General features: G+C 35.3%; 1 protein-coding gene across 2 annotated transcripts in view; it reads left to right on the plus strand.

Annotated features, from left to right (window-relative positions):
• The window catches only part of si:ch211-1e14.1 (UPF0606 protein KIAA1549), a 56,586-nt gene extending 55,676 nt beyond the window's left edge, over window positions 1-910 (plus strand). Inside the window, exon 21 of one of the 2 annotated variants that reach the window (XM_056261322.1) lies at window positions 498-910. In XM_056261322.1, the coding sequence (XP_056117297.1) occupies window positions 498-737 (240 nt within the window). In that variant the 3' untranslated portion in view covers window positions 738-910. The remainder of the gene's footprint in view (window positions 1-497) is intronic. The other variant, XM_056261324.1, reaches the window with a different exon arrangement.
• Window positions 911-13,118: the final 12,208 nt, after the last annotated feature.

Below are 13,118 nucleotides of genomic sequence, written 5' to 3' on the forward strand. Positions count from 1 at the left end.
TTCTTTTCTTAGTATTTTATTTTAATTGTGAAAAATAAAGTTGTCCATTACTACATCCACAAACTCCACATCCATGAAAACTCTGACAATATTACAATTTTATTATTATTAATTTATTATAATAAATCATGGCTTTTTTCTGTTATTAGACTGAAATTTTAGGATTAATGTCAGCAGTACACTGACATGACAGCAGTAAATAAAAAACACCATTCCATGCTTCTTATACACATTATATATATATATAAAAAAGAGTATATAAAAAAAAACTTGAACTAAAATAAACTCTAATAATACAGGAATTATTCAAAGAAATAGTATACTATATATGCGGGCTTCAAGAAGTATAGAATATGTCCTCTTCAAACACTTACTATTATCACTCCTTTCTGCCTCCGTAGGAGTCTTTTTCTCACTTAAACTCTTTAATCTTTGTTTTAATCTTCTTTCACTCATTTCTGCCTTCCTTCCTTCCTTTCTTCATTTCTTTTGTTTAGGTTCTTGGCTCTCTTGACTACAGCTCCATCTCTTTATTCCAGACCTCCAGGAATGGCCTGAAAGAGCCATCTTCCACTTCTGCCCACCTGGACTCTCTCGGCCTGGGCTACGCTCCCTCCGCTCCCCTAGAGGAGCCTTCCCCTCCCAACCACTCGTCCGCCTCCCTCATCAAAGCAATCCGAGAGGAACTGATGCGCCTCTCCCAGAAACAGGCAGCGGTACCCAGCTACCACAGCTGAGACCTGCCCCCTCCACCTCCAACAGGCAAAAACTGCACTACACTGCACTGTACTTCCCATGGAAGTGGCTTTTTTGAGAGGACGATGACTGTGCGTCATGTAGCCTCTGCTGCCGCCTGGTGGCTGAGAGCATTAGGACAGGAAGAGTAGACATTTCTCCTTTACTCCCATGTTCCTCTAGCCTGGTTAAAACCAGACCATTCTCAGTTGTAACTGAGTTATGGTCTGGCAAAGCGTCATAGACAAATCATTTCCAGAGGGGCGTCACCAACGGACGTCGCGGATAGACCTAAAACCAGTCAGATCGATGAAGGAGATGACGTATGCAGAGCGGCGGGGAATCTCCGAGTGTTGTTCTTTGCTCGGTTTTTAACAAAAAGGAAACGTTCAAATCGCTTAAAACAGACGCGATAGCTGATTCGACCGAGTGATGTTTGACGGCGGGATCCATTTTTGTAATGTAGGCTACAAAATCTGCTTCAAAATCCCAGCGCTGTCGTCATCATGTAAAGCCCGCCCCAACGTTTCTGATTGGTGCCTCGATTTCGACGGATTGGAAATGGGCTTGAATGAGCTCTTTGCCAGACTAACTTTCAGAGCAAATCTAAATTTGCCGGAAGTTGTCTGTTTTCCCAGGCTAATGTTCCTCTCATGTTCTCCCAACAATTTAGTTGTTTAAAACTCAAGCAGTGTCCTGAGACTGAAGAACAATGTCTTTTACCTTTACAGTCGCATATGTAATTTGGTAGCAAATTATTATTAGAGTTTTGTGTGTGTGTGTGTTTATTTTGAATTTTTGTTGTTTCTTTGCTGTGTACACTGCCTTCACATTTGAATTTTATACCTTGCACTGGCTCTTGAAAATTGAACTGCTTTTGATACCTTAATTGAATCTGTAATTTTTTGCGGTTTGTTTTGTTATGATTTATTTCTCTTCGAGCATCTTCTGCCTGTCCTCTTGGAGTGCTGATTCTTTTATATACCTGTTTAATGGACATAGCATTCATAATACAGTATTGAACCCTACACATATTGTCTTAATTATACTTTAGGGTCCAGTTATAGTGTTTGAAGTAGTGACGTTTTCCCATCTCCATATGCCTTGGTTATGTTTGGCATCTACAAAAGAGCTGGGCATACAGCTTTATGTTCAAATTAAAGCAGTGTTCCAGGTTCAACTTGACAGATTGTAAACAAACAAAAAAATGCATTTTTAGCAAGGTATTAACAATGCAATAGTTGTTCTCGAACTGTAATCTGCGAGTCGATTTGCTGATTTAAAAAAAAAAATGTTTTTAAATAATATTAATTAAATAATAAAAATAAGTATAATTGAGTCAATGATAAAAATAGAATAATAGTTAAATAATTGTAATGTCAATGAATTGTACATGAATTATTGTAATGAATTAATCAACTATCAATAGATTAACTGATTGTGTTCACATTCATTTTGATGTAACTTCAAGTAAAAGGTTAAAGTTTTCAAGTAACTTTAGTATCACTACCATTTAGAGATTTTTTTTTTTTTTGGAAAAAAAATTCTTATGCTCACCAAAGCTGCATTATTTGATCAAAAATACAGTAAACACAGCAATATTGTACATTTATTATTACAATTAAAAATAACTCTTTTTAAATATTTAAAAATGTAATTTATTCCTGTGATGCAAAGCTGAATTTTCAGCATCATTACTCCAGTCTTCAGTGTCACATGATCCCTCAGAAATCATTCTAATATGCTGATTTGCTGCTCAAGAAACATTTCTTAATATCATACATTTTTTTGTAAAACCGTGATAATAATTTTTTTAATCAAGATTCTTTAATTAACAAAAAGTTCAAAAGAAGGTCAAGAGAACTTATTGACCCCAAACTTTTGAATGGTAGTGCGTTTCAATATACAGCATAGAAACTAAGAATAATTTGTACTCTATTCACAACTATATTTATTCATCTCTATAAAGCCCTGCCAAAAACACGTTTTTTTATGTTTTACAAACTGTGGTAATCAACAGTACATAACAGATGCTGGAGAAAATCTGCTCATTTTGATCCCGGAACATTCCTTAAACTGTCCATCTGCTTCTCAAAATTAAATTTTTGTGAAATTTGGTGATAAATGCATCAGTAGGTGGTGAATCACAAACATACACACACAGTGTATTGGCCTGAGTACTTACAGTACCACTCTGTATTGCAATACTTTGAACTCAAAACATCAATTAAGGTCAGGGTTATGTCTAAAGATATTTCTGGCTTCTTTCCCCAACTGTTTGCTGTGGCCATGAAGTGCTCATCATTTCATAGCAGAATTGTTTATTATAATTATTGATCCAGGATGCACTATTGCTTATTAAACTGCTGTTGATCAAATGGGTACAGTATATTCCTCTGTAACTTCACGCTTTTGATGTGTTAGGAAAGCAGAAAACCGTAGTATTAGACTCACTAAAACACTGATCCTTTAGCTATTTGTACTTCATTTCATGCTGAAATTGTGTTCTTGCCTTTGTGCTAAAACTATTTTTGTGTTAATGTTGGAAACAGGAGCATCATTTGCTCTTAGAAAAGGATAATTCTGTTACTTTCTCAGTTGATCTGCCCTTGTTTATTTGTTGGAATGATTTTTTTTTTTTTCAATTTTGTTAAGTTTGTCTGGTTGGAACTTCCTTGACCTGTAGTTACAAATCTGCTGATAATTTAAGTGACAATTAAAAATTACTACCATATGATTCACTGTTGTTTGCAATATCAAGCTTTACTGAAACCTGATTGGTATGTTTTCATGTTTGAATCAAATGACTTTCAGCATTCATCAGAATTGAAAAACATGTAGTTGCTATTCACTTCATAAAATACCATTGAGATCTTGTTAGACTCACTTACACGGAGCTTTTTTTTTTGCAGAGTTGCTTTTAACTCATTTAAGTTGCTGCCTTAAATTAAGTACAATCAACTTGGATGTTTAAATCATTTCAACTTAAATTAGTTGAATCATGTATAACTTATCAAAATACATTTTTGTAAGTTTTTTTTATGAGTTAAAGCAATGTAAAAACATATGTTGTCATAACTTATTGATCATATATTTTTTACAGCACATCCTGGTGGATAAACTGGTAGTACAATATCTGATGCATTCTTTCCTATAAAATTGCAAAAAGTGTTTTTTATATTTTTCATATTCATATATTATACATATTTTTCCTTTAGATTAGATATAGATTGTAGTTGCTGCGTTAAAGGAACTTTGCCAGTCGACAACAACTTAATCTGAAACTGACTTCTCTAAAAGATAAAAAATCTATGCCTTATATTTTCAGACATTATACCATTTATTTTAAATCCAGTCCAGTAAAGATGCCTCTGAAGTCACCTACTTCATTTTGCATTTACAGCCCAAATCCAATAGATGGCGAATCTTATAAGGATAATTCACCTAAAAATGACAATTCTGTCATCTTTTAAATAACTACGTCATTCCAAACCTGTATGAAATTTTGGTATCACTTTAGTTTAGGATCCAATTCTCAGTATTAACTAGTTGCTTATTAGCATGCATATTACTAGGATATTGGCTGTTTATTAGTACTTATGAAGCACAGAATAATACCTTAATCTGCATGACAAAATATTCTACATTTCTAATCATACCCAATACCTAAACTCCTAATTAGTAATGACTATTAATAGTTAGTGAGGCAAAAGTCATAGTTATTGGTTAGTTAAAAGTGAGAATTGGACCCTAATCTAAAGTGTGACCAATTATTTTTAGAAATCTCAATTGATGTTGGCTTATTATATTTACTTTTGTGTAGTTTTATAAATGTGCAGATACACTATTATGAACTGCAATATGTAGAATTTCACATTTTCATCCACTAATATCAACTTGTCATGCAACAACTGTATCAGACTGACAAACCAAAATAACTTGAGGCTTGTTGTTTTCTTTAATTATTCAGGTCTAAATAATCAGGCTTTCTCTGAAAAAAATCCACCCATCTGCACAGTCTGTCATTTAAAATACATGGATTATAAAAGCTTTGTTATTAAGTCATAGTGGCTTCACATCACTTCATTCAGACGCTCATTCTCACTGAACCCACGTTTCTCTGGTGCACATATGGTACCTCGGCTCCTCGTGGAGTGGAAACTGCAGTCCTGTTTACATTCTCGAACAAAAGGGCTCATCAATGTTTCAGCAGCACTGCATTGTTCAATTTGTCCACCTTGTGTAATGTGGCGAGTGAGTGCTAATATTGGCCTTCTCAAATGTGGACATATTTTTAGACTAATCTATATATTTATGCATGTAATATTGAGTCTTAACATGGCTGCCTAGCTGACTTTATATTATGTGATCTTTTTACCAATGTAGCCTACTGTGTTTTTGTAGTTTTACACTACAGTGTGTCAGTACCCTGCTGGATAGACTATGGCTAGTCACAAGCATATTTTGTTTTGTTTTTTGGATGCTATATGTTCAGCCACTTAGCTATGTGAACCAGCAAGTTTTCCTTGATTAACTAATGTCAAGAAAAAGATTGAGGTGGCTAACCAGCATCTTCAGCTAAGTTTTGCTAGTGAAGTGCCTAATTTTGCTAGTGCGTTAGCAAGACTAGCACAAAACCAGCATAAGCCTCTCTTTCCCTGCTGAAAATACCAGCTAGAATTAGGCTAATGTCTTTAACTACTAACATTAATCTTTTTTTTTCTCTTTTTTTTTTTCAACAAAAGTTATATTTTTGTCAAATGTAATGGCCCTTTCACACCAAAAGTGAAATGAATAAGCCTCAGGCTGAAAGAATGCAAATTTCCATGTGTACAGTAGAGGGCGCACCTCAAACAAACCTTCAAGCTGTGCTGCCATTCTGGACTGCAGAAGAAAAGGATGCAGGAGAATAAAGTTCAACACTCTTACTTCAGCAATAAAAAAAAAATTTAAACACAAATGTGATATCTAAAGTCATTTTTGCTTATTGGTATGGTTGAAGTGGAACCATAAATTGTCAGCAGCAAAGACATACAGTATATTTGTGTAATTTAATTTAAAATTGTGTAATTTTTTTTATTCATTTTGAGGAAATCTGAATCTGTTCCGTGCAAGTAAAATGAGCAAAATGCATGTTCACATTAGTCTATAAGTACAATAACCATCAACGCCTCTGCACCTTTATTCCCGATTTCTCTCAACATGGGAACAGAAGAGGTGTCAGTCAATAAATTGGAAAACAAAGTTTTCATTACTTTTAACTCAGGTAAAACATTACTTTAGATTTTACAACAAAATAAATATGTATCTAGTTACTTGAAATAAGTAATCTGATTACGTAACTCACGTTACTTGTAATGCGTACCCCAACACTGCACATAAAATAATATTAATGATAAGAGGCGACTTTTATTACATTTCTCCGGCGCAAAATGAACCTTTGGTCTAATAAAACATTGGTACCTAGTCAACCGTTCTCTGAGATTTGTTTTCATGATAATCGAATGTAAAGAGTTTTATCTCTAAAAACTGTTTAGCGTAACGCTAGTAATGGGGGCATTTAATAAGTAAAAAGAAATCGCTAGTTAATACCACTAACAAGGCTCAAAATAGCCCCACACGAACACAGTAACATAATGAGGGTCCCTACATGCAAAACGAAAGCATTGAGAACTTTGTAAGTGTACAGACCGTTTAATAAGAAGATATTTTATAAAGACAGTCCACTTCGTGTATACAGACAGGAGCCATCTTTGGAAAACAGTCTCAACTAGTCAAACCACGAACGCCATTCAGTTCAGAAGTTCACTGAACTTCAGACAGTTCAGCTCACTTAGCACGTCGTTCGTGGTTTGATTAGTCGAGACTGTTTTCCAAAGATGGCTCCTGTCTGTATACACGAAGTAGACTGTCTTTATCTTTATCTTCTTCTTAAACGGTCTGTACACTTACAAAGTTCTCAATGCTTTGTTTTGCATGTAGGGACCCTCATTATGTTACTGTGTTCGTGTGGGGCTATTTTGAGCCTTGTTAGTGGTATAAACTAGCGATTTCTTTTTACTTATTAAATGCCCCCATTACAGCGTTATACGCTAAACAGTTTTTAGAGATAAAACTCTTTACATTCAATTGTCATGAAAACAAATCTCAGAGAACAGTTGACAAGGTACCAATGTTTTATTAGACCAAAGGTTCATTTTGCGCCGGAGTTCTCCTTTAAGTTCAACTTTTTGCATTTAATATGCATTTAAACTAATATTAAATTTAAATTAAATAACATGCAATTAAGTGTCCCTTACATTACATTCAGCACTTAAGTACTATATATTCTTATTATAATAGATATTATTTCTGTAATAAAAAGCATGCTAAAGTGTTCTTCTTTTTCACAAGGGTATGCTAGTATAGTCTTGCTAACAGGATAACATAAGAATTCACAGAGACCATACTTTAGGTAACTTTAAACCAAACCTTAGTTTATTAGTCTTAACTGTAAACAAGCAGCGTTACGCTTGTGAAAAAGAAGACATATTGTACACTTAATACACTTAATATTAGATGTGCCCTTGTGTACTTCAAATCTTAAAGGGGTGGTTGATTATGATTTCACTTTTCTAACTTTAAATAGTGTGAAATGTTGCTGTTTGAGCATAAACAATATCTGCAAAGTTACAACGCTCAAAGTTCAAAGCAAAGAGAGATATTTTCTTTTAAAGAAATTGCTTTTTAAGGACTACAACAAATGACTGATAGGGACTACAGGACATTACTCACGGGTTAGTGACATCACCAACCCTAAAATTTACATAAACCCTGCCCCCGGGAACGCGATTTATAGATTATCATGACAGAATATGCTAATCAATGACTAGAAGATAACTACACATAAGCTACATAAATTCATCACTTAACCATTCAGAAATGTCATGTTGCATTCTACATGTTGTCACTTTCTCTTGAGTCTCTCCATCATTGTCTGACTCCGGTTTGAACATAAAAGGCTAAACGTTTTTGAAATTTTCAGGGCATGTCTGTGTGAAGTAAAAGGATACAAGCTGTTGAAGCTCCACCCTCTGTGACAGGAGCAGCAGCTCATTTGCATTTAAATGGACAGACACAAAAAACATGCGTTTTTTACATGCTATATACAAATAGCTGTGGTATATTTTTAGCTAAAACTTCACATACACACTCTGGGGACATCAAATACTTATTTTACATCTTGTGAAAAGGGCATTATACCACCCCAAATAAGATTTTTAAGTCCAATGACCTGTTCTGATGTCTCTGATAACCCTTTCTCCCTCTTTTGCTCCTTGCCACAACCCACCACAATTGAGTTTCACTAAAGGCCTATCAGTTACTGTGGCTCTGAAACCCAACACCTGTGCTTGGCACACTGGGATGCGCAAGGACAATGCCACAGGCCTTTGGCAGGGGGAGTACCTGCTCAGGTAACCAGACACTCGGACACCCCCACAAGCCCATCACTCGCAAAACCCTGAGCTTCACAATCATCCTCAGAGAGAGCAGGTTAAGAGGAAGAACCAGTACAGAGGAGATTGCAGTGCATTCAACAGGTTTTTAGTTGATGATTTGACCGGGATGTGTTCAGAAGTTTCTCAGAAGCATTCATGGAGAAAGTTATCGGGGCTGTTCCTCTGCAAAACATGTTGAGTCTCTGAGCAAAACTTAATCGTTTGCAGGAAGGTCTCTGGAGGTGAATTTTTTTTTTAGATCTTTAGCGTGGAACCATGGAAAACCGTCAAACTCTGATGGAATCCTGAAATGCTTTTGCGTATTGGGATCTCATCCATAAACTGGAGCTTCAACATTTGATTGCATTCTAAAAGCTGCTGTTTTACTTAAAAAGGAAGCGCTTGTATCTCCTGGCGTGATGCACGAGCTCCCATGCTCAGCGCTACAGTACTGTTTTGGTGGTCCTCCAGAAGTTTCTGCTGACCCCGCTCCATACTTGGACTCAGAACTCTCTAAAAATGGGTCAGATCCTGCCATGGGCTCAGTCATTGTCACTCAGCCTGGTCCAGTAAACCCAGTGAGGACTGAAAGCCAGCCTTCATTCAGCTGCATCTCCATCCAGGCCAAGACTAATGGAACTAACTCCAAAACCAAAGAATCGGGAACTACCCATTCCTACCCAAGCTCAGAAGGGCTCTCAGAGGAAGACGATGCCCTGGATGACAGCCCTGTTCTGGACACAAAACGTCCACATATTCCCCGTCCATCTATCATCAGGCCACAAAAGGTATGAGCACTGTATGTCAGTAATATTTGCGTTGTACTTTTCTAGTATGATCAGATTGAGGTTTGTCAGTGTGCGAATTTGCTTGATGATTGCCGATGTATTTCCTATTTAAGTTTGGGTGGGACATAATGATTCCCTTTTTAAAAGTTATAGCCACTAGGATTTAGGCTGAATTGGAAATAGGATACTAGTTTTAATATTTCTATCTTTTTTGTGGCAGAAAATATATTTAAATGGCAGAAACTGCAAGAGTAGTATGCTAGCATGCAATTCTGTTGAGTTCTATCACAGCCATGCACCGTGATTAGCTACTTGCTAGTCAGTTGCAGGTGTTATTAGGGGGAGGGGCATTCACATTCTAGAGAGCATTTGATTGGACAAAAATCTTTGTAGAGCAAGATGATGTCTTTAATATTTTGGTCCTTTATCCAAAAAGAGAAAGACTATAGTTGTGCCCCATATTATGTATTATTTATTATGCACTATGTGCACTTTTAAAAACAAAGAATCTTTTTTCCGCTATAAAGAAGGCAAAAGAATATGTACACTGTAAAAAATGATCGTGATTTTAACGGTAAAAGACTGTAAAAATGCTACAGTGAAAAACTGTTAATTGGTTAACAGAAAGTTTCCTTACTATATACGGTAAATATACCGTATATTCCTTACTATATACGGTGATAGACCTAACGGTACACTTAATGTAATTTTACTGTAAAATACCGTTAAATTTACAGTTTTTGAAAGTGAAAAAGAACAACTCATTGTATAATTTACAGTGAAAAACCGTAAATTGACATTCCCACAATTCCCTGCGTGACACTTCACATTTGATGTATTTTTGTTGAAATAACCATGTTTCTTCTTAGTTTTCTTAGTTCTTTTCTAATCAGTTATGCACATTAGAGTTTTATGTTACATATAATGTTGTTAAATTAACGTTTATTGCATTTTTTAAATTTCATGTGTTACCATGATGCTGTTTAGTGTTTGTGCGAATCAGACTGTGCAGCTTCTTTATATTAGTACTAACTTTCTCGTGGAAGAGCTGCTTGTGATGAGCTTTGATTTATCATGTGACTTTCATCACTGCTGTGATGATTGTTGTTTGTCAGTGTATTACAATTGTACAAAACAGATATTAATACATAAATAGGTTGGTAAATTAACATTATATCAGATAATGAAATACGGTTTATTACTGTAAATTTTAAGTCAAGTCTGTAAAACCAATAACGTCTGTACCATATTTTTGACGGTAAAGTTCTGGCAACCACAGCTGCCGGTATTTTACCGTAAAAATGGCATTTTATTTTTTACAGTGTAATTAGCACATATCAACAACATTTCATTATGATAGAGTAGGTGTTGGTTTGTGACTAAATAATTTCTTTACATTTTTCCCTGTATGCTCTTTTATGTCACAGCTCAGTAAAGTTGCTTGCGAAAGGCTTGAGTTTATGTGTGTTTTTGTGAGTTGTCCAGAACTGAGTGTCCAAGAGCAAAGTTATGTACTTTCAGAACACATGCCATTGAGATGAATGGGATGCTAATGAATAGCTCTCTGCAGGTATTGTAAACCTCCCTGAATGCTGCTTGTCCCACGTCATCACTGCCCATAAATCCGGCATCCCGTCTCTCCTCGATGAAGATTGATCTTCCCCATGTTTGACCTCTAGGTGCACACAGCCCGTCTTTCACTTCCCCTGCTGCGACAAGGACTCTTTTTAGATTCGTGCCAAGTGACTTTTCTTTGTGTTTTAATTCAAACAAATGCTTCTTTATGGGCACACACAAACTCATACGCGCACAAAACACAGTAGCGTTGTAGTAGCAGCCAGTGCTGCTGACAAGAGCGCTCGTGTTGAAGTAATATGGTAGTATGAGACACCTGGTACCCTCAAAGATAGGTCAGTTACGGTCTCGAGTTCAAATGCAGTGAAAATGTGTGTGGTCAATTAAAGAGAAGTGGGGGATGGATGCCATTAAAGGGCTATCATTTTTCTACAGGAGCATCTAACTGCTGCATATGCGGTGTGTGTGTGTGTGTGCGTGTGCGTGCGTGTGTGTGTGTGTGTAGTGATGATTGCTCATTTACACACTCTCATGTGAAACATGATTCAGAGATTAAACCTTGCTACAGCTATCAAGTTATCAAGCCCTATGTTTTGTGCCTCATATAATAGTCATTAAGTGACAATGAATATATATATATATATATATATATATATATACACACAGTATATATAGGCCTACATATATATATATATATATATATATATATATATATAATATATATATATGTAGGCCTATACTGTGTATACACACACACACACACACTGTGTTCCAAATGATTATGTAAGTGACAAATCTGTAGGATTTCAGTACAATAAACATTCAGATTTTTTTTTTTTTTTGGCAACACTTTACAATAAGGTTCCATTTGTTAACATTAGTTAATGCATTAGTTAACATTAACTATCCATGAACAACATCTCTGTTCAGCATTAGTTAATATTTGTTAACGTTAACTCACACATGTACTAATGCATCAATTCACATTAACAGCACGATTAGTTAACATTATCCATTAGTTAACATGAACTAACCATGAACAATGCCTGTAAATAGCTTTACTGTTTTGTAAGGTTAACTTACTGTACATATTTACATTAGTTTATGTAGCAGTTGAGACACACTAAGTATGAACATTTCTAACTCACCATGTTACCCTAAATGTAAAAATACTGTTGTGTACCAACACTCTTTCATATATATATATAAGGCATTGATTTGTTGGTAAACATAATTCAGCGGAAAACAAATGTTTGTAACACATCAGTTAATGTTGAATAGTGTACACTTTACAATAAGGTTAATAAATTCCATTAATAAATGCTATGTTAATGGTAATTAATGTTAATAAAGAGTCTACAAATGTTAGTAACACATCAGTTAATGTTGAAATAGTGTACACTTTTCACTAAATCCATGTACGTATTTGAATGTAAGTAATGATAGTAAAGTGCGTATAAACATGAACAACATTTGTTTTCCGCTGTAGAATTATGTTTACCAACAAATCAATGCCTTATATATATGAAAGAGTGTTGATAAGGTACACAACAGTATTTTTACATTTAGGGTAACATGGTGAGTTAGAAATGTTCATTCGTGTGTCAACTGCTACGTAAACTAATGTAAATATGTACAGTAAGTTAACCTTACAAAACAGTAAAGCTATTACAGGCATTGTTCATGGTTAGTTCATGTTAACTAATGCATTAACTAATGTTAACTAACCGTGCTGTTAATGTGAATTGATGCATTAGTACATGTGTGAGTTAACGTTAACAAATATTAACTAATGCTGAACAGAGATGTTGTTCATGGTTAGTTCATGTTAACTAATGCATTAACTAATGTTAACTAATGGAATCTTATTGTAAAGTGTTACCAGGTTTGGTGTTTTTTGTTTTTTTTCCCCCATATCTTTTTAGATAACCGGTATCAATCTCAGACAGGTTCGTTTAGAAGTTTGGAAGGTCTTCTAAGGTAAACGGAACCTACTTAAAGAGGTTGTTCCACATTATTAAGCAAGTCACAGTTTTCGTGCAATGGGAAGGAAGAAAGATCTTTCTGAAGATGAAAAGCATGAAATGGTGAAATACACCCACTGTAAATGTTTCTCTTTGTAAGCTTTGGTTAGGGGTGACTGAAATGCAGCTTAATGCACAACTGCCAGGCTGAGGTTCTTGAGACTCCAGAGACACCAGCAGCTTTAAATACCTGTTTGCTGCTCAACAGTGGATTTGTAAATAGCTCCCCTTTTACTACAATTAATTTGAGAAACTTTCATTAATAAGACCAAGTTCATATTTGACCAAGTTCTCCTATGCTCTAATCACTCACAAATCTTTTGACAGTTCGATAATCTCTATTCAATTTTTGCAAATAGTTGGTTTCATGCCTTTTGCTAGACATTGCATTGCACCATACTTTTCATCTTCAGAAAGATCTTTCTTCCTCCCTATATTGCATGAGAACTGTGACTTGCTTAATAATGTGAAACAGCCTCTTTAAGTAGGTTTTGCATTTACCAATGAAGACCTGGCAA

The sequence above is a fragment of the Rhinichthys klamathensis genome, unplaced genomic scaffold, assembly GCF_029890125.1.
Source record: "Rhinichthys klamathensis goyatoka isolate OS25496 unplaced genomic scaffold, OSU_Roscu_1.1 h1tg000181l_1, whole genome shotgun sequence".
NCBI lineage: Eukaryota > Metazoa > Chordata > Actinopteri > Cypriniformes > Leuciscidae > Rhinichthys > Rhinichthys klamathensis.